The sequence below is a fragment of the Trichoplusia ni genome, chromosome 6, assembly GCF_003590095.1.
Source record: "Trichoplusia ni isolate ovarian cell line Hi5 chromosome 6, tn1, whole genome shotgun sequence".
Taxonomy (NCBI): Eukaryota; Metazoa; Arthropoda; class Insecta; order Lepidoptera; family Noctuidae; genus Trichoplusia; species Trichoplusia ni.
Genome location: NC_039483.1, coordinates 11566806 through 11587468, shown reverse-complemented (window position 1 = coordinate 11587468; position 20663 = coordinate 11566806). Strand labels below are relative to the sequence as shown.

The 20663-nt window shown below is 33.8% G+C and overlaps 2 protein-coding genes across 3 annotated transcripts in view; both read left to right on the top strand.

The window, feature by feature from the left end:
* Positions 1–263: 263 nt before the first annotated feature.
* LOC113494927 (protein lin-28 homolog) lies at positions 264–11975 on the top strand. 2 transcript variants are annotated; one of them, XM_026873462.1, is made up of 5 exons: positions 264–953; positions 6098–6228; positions 7019–7176; positions 8636–8756; positions 9004–11975. In XM_026873462.1, exons 1-5 carry the CDS (start codon positions 914–916, stop codon positions 9085–9087), a joined length of 534 nt encoding a protein of 177 aa, XP_026729263.1. In that variant the 5' UTR covers positions 264–913; the 3' UTR covers positions 9088–11975. The 2 variants fall into 2 exon arrangements, with proteins under 2 accessions (XP_026729263.1, XP_026729261.1); XM_026873460.1 differs by having other exon boundaries at positions 277–953; positions 7019–7191.
* An 864-nt stretch (positions 11976–12839) lies between these two features.
* LOC113494924 overlaps positions 12840–20663 on the top strand; it is an 82325-nt gene continuing 74501 nt past the window's right edge. The window contains exon 1 of the mRNA XM_026873446.1: positions 12840–13417. The gene's annotated coding sequence lies outside the window, so the exon portion shown is untranslated. The remainder of the gene's footprint in view (positions 13418–20663) is intronic.

Sequence of the window (20663 nt, the reverse complement as noted above, 5' to 3'; positions counted from 1 at the left end):
GTTTTTGGTTTAGAACATGATTAATCTTGACCAACATATAAATTTATTTCATAGAGTAAAGAATTAAAATCATTTGTAAGTTAATTTATAAATAACCTTTGCTGATATTTACTACACCATCCCACAGGTAAAAACAATACCAAAAGCTCGACATTAATTTTTCAGTGTACTTTGAATAATGAAAAATTCGTGTGACTAGGTAAATATACGCTTCAAATTGCAGGATACTGCATAAGGCAAGTTGTGATTTAACTCTATATTTTAAACTCAAAAACTCTACAAAATTCATAGCATAACAAATACAACGTCTTAGAATAGAAAAACAAAAGAACTTGGCAAGTTGGACATCCCCAATAGATCCCTTCGCGGTCGGGTGTGCGCGGCCTCTATTGAGAATATTTTTTGTAAGGTTTGAAGATGTTGTTGGGTGTTTGTAAGCAATGTGTGGTAGGTAGTAGGTGCCGTTCACCCTGCAGCGTGCTCGTGTCTATTGGTAGCGACAAGGAACGTTCGTTCACCACGCTGCGCGCTGCGCCGCTCCAACAAGTGACACAATTTGGGTTGGGGTAAAGCGGCCGGCGCTTTCGGGCGGTGTACACGTTTCGTTAGCTTCTCTATTTTAAAAACTACTTGCTTGACGATATCCGGGAAGGGACCGACCGCATCACCGCGGCGTCGACTCCGCACGCACCACTGTCACTCATTTTCGATGCAGTCGACCTGCGTACGCGTCGTTGGTCGCTTCGCGCGCACGCGCGTCCGCCTTCATGCACTTAACACATTTTGATAGTTAATAAGTTTTAAACGTGCAGAGGTAAATGAACTTGTAATAAACAAAGTGCCTTTTACAATCGGAGGATGTCTGTTACGAAAAGGTGATATTTGTGGTGCCAGTTGATAATTTATAGTTACCATGAGCGGGAGGGAAGGCGGAAATGCAGTTCCCTCTTCGAGTAAGTACACTTAAAGATTTTTTTTTCTTGAAAATATTTTTTACAAGCAATTGTTTTGATTTCACTGTTTGTAAAAAAGATATAAAGGGAGTCAAGTCAAAAGCTATTTCATGTGTTGGAACTTGACATGGCCCTTATCGAACGGATGTGTTGTACGCAGTGCCCAGGGAGGCAATCACAAACAGTTCATCATTGAAATTATTCAAATTGAGGTTAATAGAGTCTCGTTTTACTGATGTCACACAGATGTGTGCCATGTTTACTGTGTCTAACGTTGATCAACAACCAGATATACTAATTATAAACTCGTACTTCCTAATTAGAGAATGTCTTATATAAAATGACGTCACTTAATACGCAATATTTTGTATTATTTCTAATGAAAACATTTTTATGAATGGCACCTATTAAAAATGTAGCTCTAAGTTCAATTTGTTATTTATTAAAAACAAACCGTATGTTTATTCATTAATGGAGGTACTGGCAGTCCTTGTATAACATGAGTATCAAGTATTGAATTGGAAACATGTGACGTGAACATTTTATCAAACAAGGTCTACGCATCGAGCAGTTAATTGTTTACTATTCCTACGATACCGTTTTAGTTGCTCGCATGCGTGCTGCCTGCGCCTTGGGCCGCTGGTGCGCCATTCTCTACCCTAAGAACACTCTTATAAGTTTTATACTAAACAAAAATACTTTCTATTTATATTTATCTGTGTGAGTGATAAAAGCTTGAATGTGTTTAGGTAAGCCGACTGCATTTTAGAAGGACCTTAATCTCACTCCCCACTTCTCCTGCACTACGTGTTTTTGTCGTCTACATACCAGCGCTGTAGTGACGAACACATTATCGATATATTTATGTTGATTACAATATTATTTACATTCTTAAGTTCTCAACCAATCAAAGTGTAGCGCATCCTCAGTATGCGTTTACCTTTTGGGTTTATATTTACGTTCAGCGTAGAGTTTGAAACAAGAAATTATTTTTAGTTTTAGAAACTGTTACAACGTTTCGCCTGTAAAATTAATTCGTGTGTACAAATCATATACACAAACACGGCGAGAGCGTTCTTCTAAACAGGAATTATCATAGAGAGTTATTGAAGTACCATCCGGAATTTTTAGAAAGTCGATGTAAAGTGAGGTGACGTCCCTACGGCAGGGTCCGAGTTCGTAACCAGTCAATTAAATCCGAATGGTGGTACGTTCTGCTGTCTCTTTCCCTCCTAGTTCAAGATACTAAAGCACAAGCGCCACTTGACGATGATTCACGTTCAAATTCCATACCTACGATTGATAACACCAAAAAGTGGTGAATGGCACAATGTTTTAGGTCACTTCATTTGCTTGCTGGACATGTGCCCTACAATCATGCTGGTATGCGTTTTGTTTACTACACGTGTTTTATGTTTCATTCGAATAATAAATAAGTGTCTTAAATGACACTGATATTTATGATTGTATTAACGATACTTTTCTAGGAAACTCAATGCTAAATGACAAACAATGAATTGAATATTATTATAACTTTGTTTAGTGTAAGAATTTGATAAAAAATATAATTATTGGAATTAGGTCAGATACAAAAAAAACATGAAATTACACAATATTATTTAACGTAGCAAAAAAAGAACATAATCTATGAATAATTTCACAGGTTTATTGTAAGGATGAGCAGTACTATAAAACATTAAAGATATACGGTTTCCGGCGAATAATAATCCTCCCTACTCTACCGGCTTAAGGCTATTATGTCATTCATGGGAATACAATTGTTGAGAGGATAGACGGTAGAATACATGGGCAATGATAGTAAACATCAATAATTTCTTGAAGCAATTTATAATTATTATTCAATCCATTCTAAATATTAAGTCTAGTCCTTAAAGTTGAGTCTTTCTCTACACGTTGCATTACAGCTATTGTATCCTATCGGATTCGATTGTGATTGGTTCGATACAAATAATAAACCCGCATCGTGCTACGCCTATCCACCTTTACATTCAGGATGCAACACAAAATTATTACGCTCTAAGCCGTACGCAGTTACTTAAAAAAAACATAGCACGCGGCAAGAGTACCTTCAAACAAATTTATTTCCGTTAGGACTATAATTATGCTTACAAAAACAACATAGAAAAATATTTGTCAAATACGCAATACGGACCTATAGGTACGGAGTATACCGACAGATGCGTGGGTCAACACGTGTTCGTTTATTGACCGACTATACTTTATTTCCATTCATAGAGCGATCCTTTACCTTGTGAAGCTAATGAATAAAAACAACGCGAACATATCAATTTCCAATTAATTATTTCTTAAGAAAACAATTTTACTACTCATTGTTGTTTTGTTGGATAGAAATACTGAATGTTAATCATAGACAAACGATAAAGTTTCTTCTACAAAATTCTGTAAAAACCCGTTCCTAGATACCTACCATTTTTTAAAGCTTTTATTTAAAACAAAGATGACGATGAAAGATATGGGATCCTTTTTAATAAGATCCCGCCAGAAGTTAATGTTTACTTAAATTGTGCTTGGAATTTCCCCTTCCTGATTTGAAAATACCACGAGCTTATATTTGAATTCCAGTTTAAAAATAGTGCACATAATCGCTCTAGGAACTGACAATAAACCAGAAACGTCACGATTTCTGTCTCGTGTTTTGTTATGAATGTCCAGAAGCTAAACATTTTTCGTTATATTTAGTACAAACTGGGACATTTTAATCTGCAGCACAACGGATTGTTTCACAACGTTTGTGGTAATTTGATACGTGGAGGAGGCAAAGTAATAGTTAAATATTTGAAGAGGCGAGTGAGTGTTGCATTAGACAAATACCATGTAATGCATCTGTTGCATGGAAATTCCGGCGCATGTTGAGGTGTAGCGTGGAATGTGCGTAGTTGCGGCGCGTCGGTGGTACGGGGGGGGGGGGCGACTCACGCGCAACGTGCTGAGTAAACAAAACTACAAAACAGGCACACAGGGTTGTCAGATAGATCAGTAAACTAAATTCAAAGGTAAAAAAGGGAGTTGTTGCAACTGCCTTTATTATGTTTATCTACTTTTATTTGTGCCAAAGCATGTGATACTGACTGAGCCAAAAAGCTTTCTCGCCAAATCTTTTACAGAAATCGAAAACTAGAAAACCTTTTAAATTGAAAATAAAAACTATTTTAAACTGCTACACAATACGTTAAAAATATTTAATTAATTACACTTAAAAGACTTTTTATTTTAAATCTACAATTGTTAAAAGACTTACTGCAAGTTATTGCTCAAAAAAAGTATTCTTCAAATTTCGTTCGATAAATTATAAAACCTTTTATTTCAAGTTTTCAAGCATGAAAAGTGGCGGTTTTAAATTTTATTCAAAATGGGAACGAAAAATAGACACTTTTGAATAAGTAGGTACAAACTTAAGAGCTGTAGCTGTAGTGCCTTTAGGAATTTTTCCGTTCCTTATGTAAAGACTGTTTAACTTTAATAAATATTTAAACACTACGAAACAAGTCTTCAAAGAAAAAAACATATTTTTTCGTAACAGCAAAGAGTTAAGATACAAGTTGATTTTGGTATTCATATTAACTAAGACGCCGATCTGATTTTATATGAAACATGTTGAAGTGGATTCCACGTTATTTAAAAACAAGTCTCAAAGCTTTCTCATTAATATGGGATAGGGAATAATAAATATTGAGTATTGTGAGCGAGGTTGTGCGGCGGCGACGAAGCCGGCTAGGTGCAGTGTTACGGCAATGAATGAAAAGGTAGGTACCAGAAACTCAACCTAAATACCGAACATTCTTCGAGTCCCCGCTGCCGTCGCCACGTGTGCTGCCACCATGCTTTTACCGCTGCCGCCGCCCGAAATAATATGCTTAGCTTACATACCAACACATGGAAATGTATATCGAATTAGCAAGCCACCAATAAATTCTCATATAACTAACATTTGAGTAAGCCTCCGCGATACTAACGCTCGATTGATGAGAGAGCACCGTGAGAACTTGGAGCTTGTTTTATTTAAATGTTGGTTTGTTATGGTCTAGATTGGACTCGTAACGTAAACTTGCTAATGGGCCGCTCGAAAAACGGTTGATAACTATTATATCGAAATAGGTATTTTGTATATTTTTTTTCATTTTGGGTTGGTAAGGTAACGAGAATAAAATAACAGTTTATCAATGAAAGATGAGTAACATGTTGACAAAAAAATAGGAGGTGTAAATCAGTGCGATTTGAGGAATTGGTATTTATCATTTAAAGCATTTCCGGATATTTTCTTCTTAGATGTTAGTCATTATATTTCTTGTAAGTGCCGCTGTATTAGTCATCACCACTATTTGACACAAAACTTGCTGATAGGTATATTAAGTTGATCAACTAACACACATACGATTTACATATTAGTTGAAACTTAATACGCCTAAACACATGTGGATTTAATAGCTATAGTGTAAAAAGGAAGAAAGGTGTCTTTTATTTCATTCGGTTCCCACGTTATTTGTTGTCTCGGTGCCCGATAAGGGGAACAGTATACCCTTTCTCAGACCAGTATACGTTTGTAGGCCCTTATTTATTGCTAATAGATTTCCGAACGTTAACATGTCTACGCGTGCATTTAAAAGCAAGGGACTACGACTACGACCCACTTAATGCAATTTAACTATTAGTGAATTCTTTATGACTTTTCAATTCCATTAAAATATGTTAATGCGTTGTCGGTATTATGTTTGGTTTGTAGATACATTTTTGGAAAGACAAACTGTATTCGAAATAATATTTATTTAATTTTATCAGTCGAATTAAACACTTTTTAGTTTAATTGCATTTTATAAACATACACTAGACATTTTGGTAAGTAGGCACCCAAAAGTTTATTAAAGTAACTGCAAGGAATGTAAAAAATACAAACCTGTTAATTAAGGTATGTGTGTCGTAAAAGCCTCAAACCGGAAGCACAGCCTTCATAAAGGAAAGGAACAAGTTAAAAATTGATAAAACCCTAATATTTATTAGATGGCGTAACGTTGAAGACAGCGCGAGGGGAGAGGTGCGTGGGCGCACGGTGCAGGCGCGATGCGATGCGATGCGATAATAACCAAGTGAACATATATTATTTGCAGGTGCAGCTGGCGCGAGCGGCAACGCCGTCACAGGGGTGACGCGCCGCGGACGGTGTAAGTGGTTCAACGTCGCGAAGGGCTGGGGGTTCATTACCCCTGACGATGGCGGGCAAGATGTTTTTGTACACCAGGTGATTGTTATCATTTTATACCCCGAAGCATGCCCGAAGCACACACGTTTCGAATCCAATTTTAAAAGAAATAATATTTTAAATGAAGTTAATCAGATCGCGTCGATCTCTAAAATAGTAAAAGTAGAAAAATAAATCTATTCAGTAAAATATTGTGGCGTATCTAGCGGTTGACCCGATAGTGTGCTTATTTGTTTGTTCGGCTTATCAAGGCCGGATGTTTTTTCTATACATTTGCGCCACCAAACTTGTACTTCGTTCGGTTGCAGCGACGTTAGCGGTAAAAACTTATATTAGGTCAAGACTATGTTACTGGATACCGATAACGTTGATTTTTTTTCTCATAAGCGATAAGTAAATTTATAGCCCGTTAAAGGGATCCGGAGTCAATAGTAATAGTTAGCATGAAGTTGTTATTTTTATTCATAACTAGCGGTAGACATCGCTTTGACTATTACCACGTACGCAACGACATTAAAAGTGATGTATCGACATCACTTGAAAGATTTCTGACCACTGAAAGATTGCAATTGAGATCATAGAATAGGACTATAGCGTCATGACAACAAAACTAAGTCAGAAAATACAAGAAGTTTTTCAAGAGCATTACAAATGCTCATCATGAATGGATCATGTAATTTCTAGGCTCATGTTTATGCACCGCCTTATCGATATTTTATGACATTATTGATCGTGACTTAAGATTTAGTGCCAAACATTTGCCGATTACAGATTATTCCTTTATCAAGCTTGTGAATGTTGTTCTTAACCGAATCGCATATTCTTTCAGAGCGTCATCCAGATGCCAGGTTTCCGGTCCCTGGGCGACGAGGAGGACGTGGAGTTCGAGTGCAAGGAGTCCGACAAGGGGCTGGAGGCAACGCGAGTCTCCGGGCCCTCGTCAGTGGACTGCCAGGGCTCGCACCGGCGCCCCGTCTCCAAGAAACGGTTCAGAAAGATACGGTAATCGTTGCTGCGTAGCGTAGGTGGAAGTGTCCGTCTGCATGTGTGTTTGTCGGTCACTTCCGCGCTTTCAGGATGTTGCTGGACCTTCCTTGAATTTGTAACTTTTTTATTTTGATTGTTAGAGCTCCCCTTTCATTTGAAATTACAAATCAATCTTCCAAAATCGTCAAATCCAAATAATCATGAAAAGTTTCATGTGAATGAGTAGTCACAACTAGATAAGGATCGTATGATCATGTAACATAAAAAAGACACTAGTATCGCAACATAGGTACTTATAAACGTGTAATTTCAAACGCAACTATACTCTATTTCGTGAAACATAGATAAACTATGATAAAACAATGTTTTGTCTATTTATAACAGAACTAGTAGATTACTCGTGTGTATGAATGATCTATAAGTCATTCATTTTAATAAAATATTGTTATTATCTCATTCCTTATAGCGTTTTTGATCATGCGGGTTCGACTTGCGTTATTGGGATTATTGTTAATGTAATGTAAATCGGATGCCGAAAGATTTACAATTTAAAATCGAAGTCCTGAAAACGAAATAAAAACAATTTACGAAGCCATACTTCAATAAGAAAAATATCAGGATAGTACCTTTGGAAATTCTGCGTAATAGTTTAAGGTACAGATTAGTCAGTTATTGTTTCATCCCAAGAATAAATCGATCATGGTTTCTTGTCTGAACTAAGTAGATGTACGAGTATGAATAACAGTTAATAGTAATTTCAAATAACGAATTCAGTAAAACGAAACCACAACGTAGAACTGCAACGCTTCCAGATGGCAACAGGGCCAGTGTCACGTCGTGTCACGTTACATGTAAATACTTCACGTCAGATTTGTTATTATCTGATTACTTGTTGCCGTGTCAAATAGTTAATCAGAGGTTATCGTATTATCTGAGCATGGGAAAAATTCGAGCTTACAATGCCACCGGCTATCAATAACTTTTTGGAAGTCAAGCTATAAACTTTTTTAATTTATTGGTGTAAGATAACGTACAGTAATAACTTCTTAATCACTAAAAAATCATTTTAAAATTGAAAACAGTTAAAAAATAATACTGGCCGTAAATGCCACTTCTCATAGAGAAGTATGTTTGTATTTGTATTGATAGTTTTATGAATGGGATAGTTTGGCTAGATAATAAAAAAAAAAGTATGTAAGTGTCAAAAAAAGTATGGCGTAGTCGTGTAAAATAAATTAGTTGCAAATTCAATCAAGGAGAGGAATATTAAAAAAAAAGCATGTAAAAAAGTATTTCATGGAAAAATAAAGAAAACTTCAAGATTGGGTTAAGTTTTAAGGAGAGTTGCTTTTAAAATGATTCTAAGTAAATTAGTTTTGTTTCGATACAATGCTTTGTTAAGGCTTATTAATATTTAAACAACTTGATTGTATTTATACTAATAATATGTTTGGTTTAGTTGCTACAACTGTGGGGAGTTCGCTAACCACATAGCAGCCAAGTGCAGCATCGGGCCACAACCAAAGAGATGTCACAACTGTAAGAGCGAGGACCACCTCATTGCCGACTGTCCCGTTAAGGTACGATATTCTAAATAGTTTCTTAAATCTTTCTCTCTACATTTTGCTGCTTTATACAGTCTAGCCATGAATAAAGTAGTCTCTACATTATTAGCGTTCATTAACTAGCATACATTTGAATGGCCCTAAAAGTACATAAAAGAGACCAAACCGTCCGTCTATTCTTGTACATTCGATGCATTATATTATCAACATTAATTTCTCCAAATGGTCCAAAAAGTTTAAATTATTTCAATTTTTCTTAAAGGTCGAGAAAAAGAAGGACGAGGCGGGTAAGACCAGTTCTAGCAGTTCTCCCGGGGGCCAGCAGGACAGCCCACCGCACTCGTAAATCCGCCACCCATCATATTCCAAGCTCTGACGAACCTCGACATCTAACGGCATTTCTTCTCTTCTAATTCTATGTTAACACGTTTATATAAGTTTAGACAAAGCTTATTTCCTACATATTCCATTCCAAATCGGCAACTTCGTTCAATTAACAGACTTTACTTCTTTAAAAATTTTGTCTGCAACAAATGTTAACATTGAAACGTGTCTACCTCAATATAGTTACAGATAAACTATACAAATAAGTACAAGACTGAACGGTACAAATCCATAATTCTAGTACAAACTATACAATATATACTTACATAATAATTTTAATGATAGTGTTATTACAATCTAAGTTTGCAAACCTAACGTAAGTACAAATTTTATGTGTTCGAGTGTCAATATCTTAATTATTTTACTTATATTGGTATTAATCCAAAGTTAAGTGTGTGTTCATATTATCATTATTTTGTTGCTATATTATATTATGACAAACCTTATGTTAAATCGTAGCTCATAAAATGTATTTTAAGCTAGAAGTATTATGACTGGCTATGAGAAAAATTATAAGGTTTTACATACGCTTAACAAACGCAATCGAAGCAACTGGATACCTCAATGTTAAATAGTATAATTGAAAGGAAAAAATGGTACAAAATGTGAATCTGAATGCAGGAAATATGTTATAATAATCTAAACTAAAATAAGGCTAAAAAGTAACATTTTCTTATCATTCTATGTAAACGTTCAAGTGAATGTGCCAAAGTCTATTTGAAATTGTTGCAATAATTGTAATAAAAATGTAATTGTTAAGTGTAGATTCCGGTTCAAAATATATCTTATAACTTGCCCTAGTATAGTTTAAAACTATGACAGATTGCAGAGAAATGTTAATATTCTGCTTATATTAGCAACATTCATAATATTTGCAACTTATGTTGCTCAAATACCTGTGTAGTACAAACAAATATTAAGTGTAAGTAAGAAATCCTAACACCTGTAAAGTTCAACTTAAATATACTTTTATCATGTATTACATATTAGATAAATTACTAAGTAGTTGACATCTTAATGACAAAAAGTTATGTGAACTTAATTTTTGCTGTAGAATGTCGAATTCAATTAAGTAAAAAAAAATGCGCTGATTCAACCTAAATTTAGAGCTATATTTTATTAACTTGTAGCGAAAAACAAGAATGACGATTGAACTAACTTAGAAATTTAATGTCATAGAAGTATAAAAAAGCCCTCTTTTTTAATACATGCTCTAAGAATCGTCGGATTAAAAATGACATTTCTAATGTTGGTATATTAGTTTGTCAATCTAGTTAGTTTGAGTTGAAAATAAAGTTGTCATCTGTTTAATGAATCAACGAATTTATGTTTGATAGTTTCTTGATTCAGTTTCGTTACTAGTAGAGACTTTGTTTAAATATAATCACCGGTAAAATTCATTCTGTAAAAAGTATTCAGCTTTTAGAGTTAAACTGTAACTTGTAACAGTTTAAGCGATTTTGTTTATATGGTAAGAGGACTCTAAAAACACAAAGAAACAATTTATTACTGATTCATTCATGTTAAAGCAAATTTCGAAATTATTTAAGAACTGTAACAAATTCAAATTTCAAATTGAATGGAATATTTCTCGTATTGAAAACCATCAACATATCAAAAGTGTAATGTTCAGTGAGTTGTTTCAGATAGGTTCAGTTTAAAAAAAACTAACTCTTAGTAGATCATACAACTCAACTTTAAATTATTGGGCAAATTGCAAATCAAAATCAAAATTTTTAATTTGTTGTACACTTTACGATGTAATATTATGTCTAACACGAAATGTAATTAAGTAAAGGCATTTTGAATAGCATGTCATTATTCACACAAACTTGTATGGAAGGTTAAAACAATAAGGAGAATAATAATCTACCTCAATATTTATAAATATAACTTAGTTATTTTAGTTAAGGTTTTTTCACTGTATTTTTTTAGGTTTAACAATTGACTGCCGCAGCCAGTTCGAACTTCGATATTTATGGGCCCACTGAAACTGTTTTCTTTTATTTCTATTTTTTTTCAAAGGTTAATATTAAGAATAATCTACTAAAATCACAATGAAGCCAATTGCACATCTCTTTGATATAATTTAGGTACAATTATTGAGTAACGTCCGCCTGCGTTAGATACCAATGAATTAAGGATTTCGCTTTAGTAATATTTATCTTCAAATAACTTTGTATAAACAATAGTTAAGGTTTAATTATTTTTGTATCGAGTAATTCTATGGAGTGTTGAAAGTTTAATATTGGATAACTGCAGTTATGGCTCAGTGGACAGTGGCGCCTCCTATACTCTGTGTAGTAACTAAATCAACAGTTATTATTCGAAGAAAATTACGTAAAGTAGAAAGTAAAGTACTATTAAAAATTTCATCGCCACATTGGAATACAGAAATCTGTAGATTATAGAATGTATCAAGAAGCATTAAAGTACTCAGTACTTTCAAGTTTTGATTCAGGTTTTTTGTAGAATATTCACAGTACATGTAAAAGATTGTTATTGTCATAGTATGTAGTCGGTGTGACATCACGGTAGAGGCAGATCGGTTTAGAGATACTTATTATTATACACTACGGGTCTTTTTGCATTTCATTTTATATAGCAGTAGTTGTAATGTAGTTATTTATAAGATTTTAATGAAAGACTATTTGCAAACATCTACCTCATAATTTAATTACGTTAAATACATAGAGTTTATTGATAAGTTAATTAACATTTATAAATTCTAGCAATTATTATTTTCCATAATTATATCTTTGCTGAATGCCGAATTTCTTTCTTAGAGTTTAAATTTTGTTTTTTTTTCATTATTATTATTATTCAAAGAAAATAAATCATAAAAAACAGTATGGACTTTTCTTTACCCTATAACCCAAACTATTATAATTTATTAAAGCAATACAGTGAATTCCTTTAACAACAAAGGTAAGATCGTTGAAATCTGTTAGGTTACAGCGGACGCTAACACACGAGATTCTCTATATATTAAAATGGCTGCATTAGAAATTTCCGTCCCCGAAGCAAAATATGTAGATACATACATGATGAAATTTTAGAGCAGTTTCGAATTCAGTTAATAACTTTTAGCCTTTGAGCACCGATTTGTTCATTAAAAATATGAAATTACATTTACGGTAAATATAACCTAACTTCTGTGTTGTGTATCTATGATTGCCACTTCGAACTTTTTTTGGAAGAAACTTGACTTATAAGCAAGCAAACTAATCATAATGAATGTGAACCGTATCAGTAATTGCATCAACGTAATGAGTTTCTATACAAAATGACCACGAGTGAGTGATGGTACGGTCCTTGGAGAGAGATGGTGAGAGCGGGTCGCAGGGCGCGCGGGGAGCGGTCGGCGCGGAGCAGAGATGTCACGTTTTTCAGCGGAGCCGGGCGAAGATGGGCGCTCGGAGGATGCAGTAGTGCGGGGCCCCCCTACACCCGCGTCCCTGGAGCCCCGCGCGCCCCCTCGCCTCGCGCCCCCGCATCCCGCTCCCCGCGCTGACGTAACGTTGCCGTGTCCGCCGCCCGCCCTAGTGTGTGCCGCGCCGCGCTCCGACCGGGCCAACACGCACGCCGCGCCCTGCACGACATCAGTGCTAATCACTTGACGTTTCCCATTTTTGCGCTCTGGTCTGAGCTTAAAAAGTGAATGAGGTGCATGACGAGGTTGTTCATACGCTTATGTACGTCCCTAACCTTAAATCCTAATTCGTTATTGCCGTAAACACTCGACACCGCCCTTAAAGGCCGGATGCATCAGTGTCATTCTCAAATGAATTATCGCGTTGCAAAATCTCAGCTCTCTATTTTTTTAAGGCGTTGGTAGTTCGTAATTTAGTATAAAAGGCGTTTATTGCAATAACCTATAACAAATTACACAACATTTAAATAGGGTATTTAAATAATTTCGTTACTTGAGGCGTAATAGGCAAATGAAATGCATAGGAGTATTGACTTTTGTTTTGCAACGAATGTAATTCTTCTAATTACTTGTAAACTGCAGTAATAAACAAACTAATATGGTATACAGAGCAGCAGAGCATAACATTGCGATTAAATACTAAAACATTCGAGCCATGTATTAGGGAACATAAAAATAACTACACGAACATAATTCTTTCTAGGTCTTACAATATCCGTAGTTGTGTAACATTAAACAACTAAGCGGATATTTATATCTGATCGATTGTGTTGTCAGCAAAAATGTGTATCAAATAGAGCAGCATCAGCATACACAGTATTGATAGTTGGATAATAGTTCCCATTGATATGATCTTACGGTAAGTTAGATGTGATCGATCCTGACAAGCGTATGTAGTGTAAACATTAAGCTTTTTAGTGATTAGATGCATCATTTACTGCATTTTATATCTTCGAGCTTCCCAGAACAAGTCATCTGGTGACTGCCTCGTGCATACCATCATCCATCTTCATTGTAGTTTTATTTATTCCAGCAGCGTCGATGGCCTTGAATTAATTCAAATGTATTCGTTATTTTTACAAATGTATATGCATCAATAACATCCACTCGTAACCAATACTTCAAGTGGAAAGCGTTGTAATAGCTGTATAGTGTACAACGACATTAAGAGATGAAATGCAACGAAAGCGATGGATACGTTGAGAGCTTCGAGATATCTTACATTATATCGATCTGTATGTTATTAAGACAAGTATTTACTCGGCTTTGAAGGGCAGAAACATTCGCGGTGATGGTTTATAATGAAGCACGACTTGTTGCACTAACCACTGTTATGTTAATTGGGCGAGTCAATATCTGGTTCATCATCTTTACGAAATACGAACTTTAATGGACAGCAGTAAACAAATTAAGTTTTCGTGTGTTTCGGGCGCGTTTTTCATGTTTTTAACTAATGACTCTACATTCAGTGACTTTCGGATAAACATAAACTGTATTATTGAAGCTCAATGTTTTTATCGATTTTTATCAATGCAATTTCAAGTTTGTGTTTCTTAATTGGAAAAAATCTTGTTTATATCAGTATTTTTTGTCAAAATCTTGGCCCTTTAGCCTAGTGCGCAGATTGTATATTGACGTAGAGCTATATATTTATGCTATTTATTACACTTAAAATTAATATCCCAGGAATCATTATATTCTAGTTAACTGTGTTTTGAGTTATATGTAGGTATAGTTTTCTTACGTATTTATTTAAGATTAGTTGACAACTTGGGAGCTTTTCTGTAGGTACTCAAGGGTAACCTAAAAGGTACTCTATGTCAGAGGTCCAAATGTAATCAATAATTTGTTTCTACATTAACCGTAATAGGATACCCCTTTATACTTTCTGCAGATTACGAAAGATAAATACTAAGAAGAAATACGGTAATTCAAATGTTTTACCTAGTCGTAATGTAATGCGCCATCTGTTGGTCTATAATTGTAACGATGTCGTTTATGTGTGTGAATGAAGAGGTCGCTACTAGGTATTCGGGACTTAGTGTCTTGTTCTTATTTCTTTTAAAATATTTTTATTTACTGCTTGATAATATTAGTATTATTAGCTATATGGTATAAAACATACCATATGTTTAAAATGGGTAGGTACCCTATAAAGGGTGATACTTTTCAATTAGTAATATCAATACCTATTCATTACTTTATTATTTACTGTTCAATGTTTCTGTTTCGTACGGTTAAAATGAAGATAACTCATATCGAAATATTGTAAATAAGGCAAAACATCTTGTTTTAAGGAGGATAAAGGAGCCATTCATACGTCAATCACTTTAAAAGGTTTTTTTTAATTTACCTGTATTTTATTTGTTTTTTCTTTTCGTATTAGTTAAAAAACCCCGTGGCTCAAGGGCTAACATACTTATATAACAATTTATATGGAATATTATTTAATGGACCTCATAGAAAAACGCGTAACTTTACCTTTTGGATAGGACATAGATATTATTATGCTTTGCTTTTCCTATGCTGAGTTGCGATTTTACCAGGTCTTACCAGAATTAGACAACCGTGTTAAAACAAACCAAAAGAATAACCAAAAAAAAATGTATGGAGTCACGAATGTTACAATAAAATAATTAGAGTCTAATCAAGGAAGAAAATAAACAAATAAAATTATTTTTTTAGCTTGGCGGGAGAAAGAGACTGCATTATGAAAATAAATTATGATTTATAACGATAGCCATGATTTCAATATTTATCGAGTGTTTTTCATGATGCGAAATGTGTCGAGGGATAATTTGCAATCGATTAATGTGGTCATCGTTCATCGATACTATTAGTCCGTTTTCTTCGTTAGGAATATGATATGATTGAATGCTAACATGCTATTCAGCGATAATATCAGGCAGTGTAACCGAAGGTCTCATTCGCTAGCCATGTCAATAAAGCTTCAACAATGTAAGCAGAATTAAATTTAGATTCAGTGTTTGAAATACATTAACGAATTACATGGTATTCGAAAGAAAAATAACTGAAAAATGCGATGATGTGCAAAATTTGAAATAAATAACAAAAATCAAAATAGAATAACACGCACATCTTTGCCAAGAGCAAGGGAATTTTGTTCGATAAGTATAAACATTTTAGTACCAAATAATTATGTAATAGCAATTTTAAACAACTCAATATATTTATTTCATGTTTATTTTGGGCAAGCTTACAAGTATTCAAATTTCTATTTGCCAATAAAAGACTTTCGCAGTTGAAGTACGACTACATTAAAGATTGATATTTAATTATTTTTTGTTTTGAAATTCTCTAATTTTTTGAAAAAAAATTACGAAATAATGTCAACCGATACATTCATAATAAATTAATCCGTGGTTAATACACCTTACTAGTGGCAAGTATTAAAGGTGCGGTCACCGTTTGGTTGACTGACTCTTTCCGTTTCGACGGAGGAACACCAACACTTGATTACATGATTAATCGAAATCTGACACTTAATGAAATCTTCGTTCACGAAAAAAAGATTAAAAGAAATAATATTGAGATTTCACATCAGATTGAAGGCAGTTTGTCATAATCGAATATCAAATGCTTGCATTTTGTTGACGTAACTCATTAGTTTGGCTGGCATTGATGAATTAATCTTTCAATAGTATTAAAGCCTATTTACTCACAGTAGTAATTTCCATTAAAAGTTTAGGTTCTAATTTCATAAATTCAATGCATTTTAGAAACAAGTCCATTATTTGAAGTTTTTTTTGAAGATTAATATAATCTTTGAGAAGGTACTTTGTTTTAGTTTGGACTATTTGGTAATTTTAAAAGAAAAACTACCTAATACTTTATCTTTATTGACATTATTTACCGATATTCCACCTCACAGCTCACTTATTCGTGGTATTTGTCCTCTAAAATAATTCCTTATGTGTAGAACAGTTTTCTCTTTCATTTTCGAAAACTTGTTTTCTTAACCTGCAAATCAGTAAAATTTTACACTACGTATTGATAGTTTAGAGCAGCATATAAGTGAAATGATAGGGCATTTGGGCTTAGCGGAAATCGATACTAGAGGCCAGACCTGCACCTCACACGAATTCCTGTCTATACGTATAAGTAAAGAAATTTGAAAGGCTGCCTCGTAAAATGTATCCACCTCTGTCTACGTAGGTACTCATAATTTTCGGCCATATTTTTCAGTATTGCCAGTAAAATAAATTACTCGTATTTTCAATAAGCATTTATTTGACATATTTATGACACTGTCTTGTTCTAGTGAATGCTTTTCAACTATTTTAAGTCAAATTACGATAAAAAATTGCTGTGGTTTTAATAAGGTTTTATTAATTTAGCTCCAAAGAATAAAGTAAATAAGCATAAAACTGAATATAATTTTATTAAATATATTTCACGCAACTTGGTTATTAATTACATAATAACAAAATATTTTGTAAGTAGGACGCTACAAAATATACATTTGGTGCCATATTTTGCAATGTGCTTTTCTACACCGCTGTCCCCCTAAACTGTAAAATAAGCAGAAGAAAAAGGTTCCAGTTTCTTGCATCCTGAGTTGTAAAGTCTATCATTAGCCTCGTTTTCTGGTGCAGTCTTTTTGCAGAAAATATATAATCTTATAGAAGACTTTTTAGAAAAACTAACATTTAAAATATCACGTAGTAAGTTAGTAGTGTTTGTTTATCAATATAATTTAAAAATGCACAGTCAACTTACACTAAAAATACAAGTAAAAATATTACCCAAAAAGCTATTGCGAAAAATGTAGAGTGAAATAGTGATATTTATTTTCCGTGTTTGAGTTTTTATATTTCATATTTCTATTTATTTGTCAAATCTAAATATCAAATTTTGCTTTCCCTTTCTGTCATAAAGATTTTTTTAGCTATTATTTTAATTTTTGATGGAAAACAGTCAAAGTATACGTATTAAACAATATATTTAACTCAAACTAAGCTCTTAGCGGTAGGTTTACGCTACTTACTTGTACCCCCGATGGTAACCCACATGAAAAATCATCTTTACTAGAATTACAGAGACGTAGTAGATTGTAGTAATTAAAACTCTCATTTGACAATCGGTTTTCCATATCCCATATTCTCACCACTAAATTTATCATCAAACGAAGCTAAGACTTCACACATTTTTTTATAGAGGTTTCATTAAACAATAAAGCACTATTAAAAACCAATCAATATATAAATTGAGGCAAATGATTCTAAAATGAGTTTCACACGTGACAAGAAATTTATTTTTGAAGTTATTTGTTAAAAAAAAACAAGTTTCTAGTGTTTATATACTTTGTCAATCTGCAATGGCTGTTATGCTCGTAACTACTGTAGGTATATCAAAAAATGAGGTCTTAAGTCCAAGTTAAGCTAAGATCTCCTTGGCTACAGTAGATAGGTACCTGACGAAGATCCGTCTCAATTTAAGAGTCTACAGTTCCCTGTCAAGTAGTACTTTGCTATTAATAAATCTCAAGGGCAGTCACTGAAAATAGCCTGCATCGACTTGAGTGAGGAATGTTTCTGTTTTGCACTGTATTAAGTAACGTGTTTCCCAAAGAGTTTCTATAGTGTAAACTAACTCTACCGATCAGATTTTGTTATTATTTTAACATAAAAATAGACTTCAAATAAAAATTACTGTTATAAACTCGATGACACTTATATGGGACCTTATGACAGGTATTTTACGTAAAAAGAAAAAAAAAGCGTTACCAAAATGTTTTTTTACAATTTTGAGTTGACAAACTTAAAAAATATAGTCGAATTTAGAACCTTCTCGTTTTCGAAGTTGGTTGAAACGCAGTTGTGTATACGATATTAGGATTTTCTCTAAATTTATATAGCATACTAGCTGTTGCCCGCGACTTAGTCCACGTGGTTAGAATTTTCTCAGTTTTTTCCACATTTTCCATTGTATCGCTTCTATTAGTCGCAGCGTGATGTTATATAGCCTATAGCCTTTCTTGATAAATGGTCCATCCAACACAATAAGAATTTTTCAATTCGAACCAGTAGTTCCTGAGATTACCGCGTTCAAACAAACAAACAAACTCTTCAGCTTTATATATTAGTATAGATTAGTAGACAAAAAAAATAACATTTTGTTTTTGTTACAAAGATGACGCAGGTCAACGTAGTATTCATAAACAATATTCATCGAATTAGGATAGTTTACAATACAGATTCGATATCATAATGTGCTTTTAGTCGAACAATACATGTCAAAAAAAACATGTCTCTCATCAGTACACTTAAACCGTTAAGAGCCTTTATTAGCCCCTTCTTTCATACATCATGAGATTTTTTGTTCAAATTTACCTTTAGTTATTGTTTATTGAAAAAAATATCTCGATAACGTCTGCATTTCCAATTACATTGAAGAAAAACTTAAATTTAATTTACAATTATTTTTTCGTTACATCTAAATATTTTAAATGAGTCTAAAATTTTCTAAAAGAGAAGGACGTCTAGTGTATTTCAAAAGACGAAGTGAACCATCATACCTTAATTGTTTGATTGTTAGACTGACCGCCAAATGTTCACTTAACTTGATTATACTCCCAACTCTGTCTAATGGCGGAGTTGCTTAATTATTTTCCGTTGGTCTGCATCGTAAGTGAGAACTAACATCAATTATTTTGAGAGACATTAGTATCAGGTAGGTATATAACTATATACAGTGTAGATGAGATATTTTCCTCAATAGTTTATTTGGACCAAGAGGATAGTTTTAAGTGTCTGTGTGTGTGTGTATACAGATCTTTTGATGTAACTTTAAGATTGAAGAATCAATCCACTTAGGATAGAATTTGCCCATTAAAGATATTAAAAGATAACCATAATTCCATTTTAATTAAAGGACACATAAACCACATAGAAATCCAGTGGGGATAAATCACGTAAATTTACTGTTACATAAAAGCTTACCGAAATGCAATTTTTGCCTTTGTTATTGGCATTGGCTTATGTCAGATGCAAATAACACTTTTTATTTTTATTTTAACACATTACATTTAATACGACAAGTTAAAACTTTCACAAGCATTTTTACAATATTAACCTACTAGCTGTTGCCCGCGACTTCGTCCGCGTGGTTAGAAGATATAAGTTATGATTGTATCTTCGCTCCTATTAGTCGCAGCGTGATGGTATGTAGCCTAAAACCTTCCTCGATTAATTGTCTATTCAAAACAAAAATATTTTTTTAATTTGAAGACCTTCTTGAGATTAGCGCGTTCAAACAAACAAACAAACTCTTCAGCTTTATATATTAGTATAGATATAGACTAACGGCAACACGAATCTTGGTAATTAGAAATTGAAGGAACCTATACTTTTAGTTCATTTCTTGTAGGTATGTATATCAAAATTGTCAGCAATGTACTACTTAGCTGATAAAACTCTACATTATGTTGATATTTCACAGGCCTACTAGCCAACCTCCTAGCGAGACAAATGACGTTTATACTGCTCATTTACTACCCACGCGTTACTTGCCCAAGATAATTCAAAGTTACCTTACGGCTTCCAGTTATCATATTTAGTGTTTGACCTACTAGCGCCTTGTCAGTGTAGGGAGCGAGTGTTGCGACTGGGAACTGATGATACGATGAAAACAAAGGCACGCCTGTTTTGTGTTAAACACAATTATCTTTCGTATCGTCGTCGGTGTGAGGGAGATATAGAAATATACTGATAAGGTGTTGCAATCATAAAAACAGAGTTAGCTCTACAATTCTATTGATGATTAGTAAATTTTTAAACTTGAAGTGGTGGCTTGGAAAACATTTGTTTTCCAATTTGTTTTCGCCAAAAGTTATCCAGTTATTTGCCTCCCTCAAATCCTTAAAAACTAGTGAATTGTAGTAAACCAGTCACACCACCAAATTTTAAGCCAGCTATGTAGAGGGGGACTTTAAGTCCGCTATAATTTTGGTTTGTGGAATATTGTCTAGTTAATTGGATAAAATTCCAATGTAATAGGTGTAGTAATTGAGCATTCAGAATTGCATTTATAAAACTATACCCATACACATTTATAATAATAAAATAACGGGTTTTCAATACATA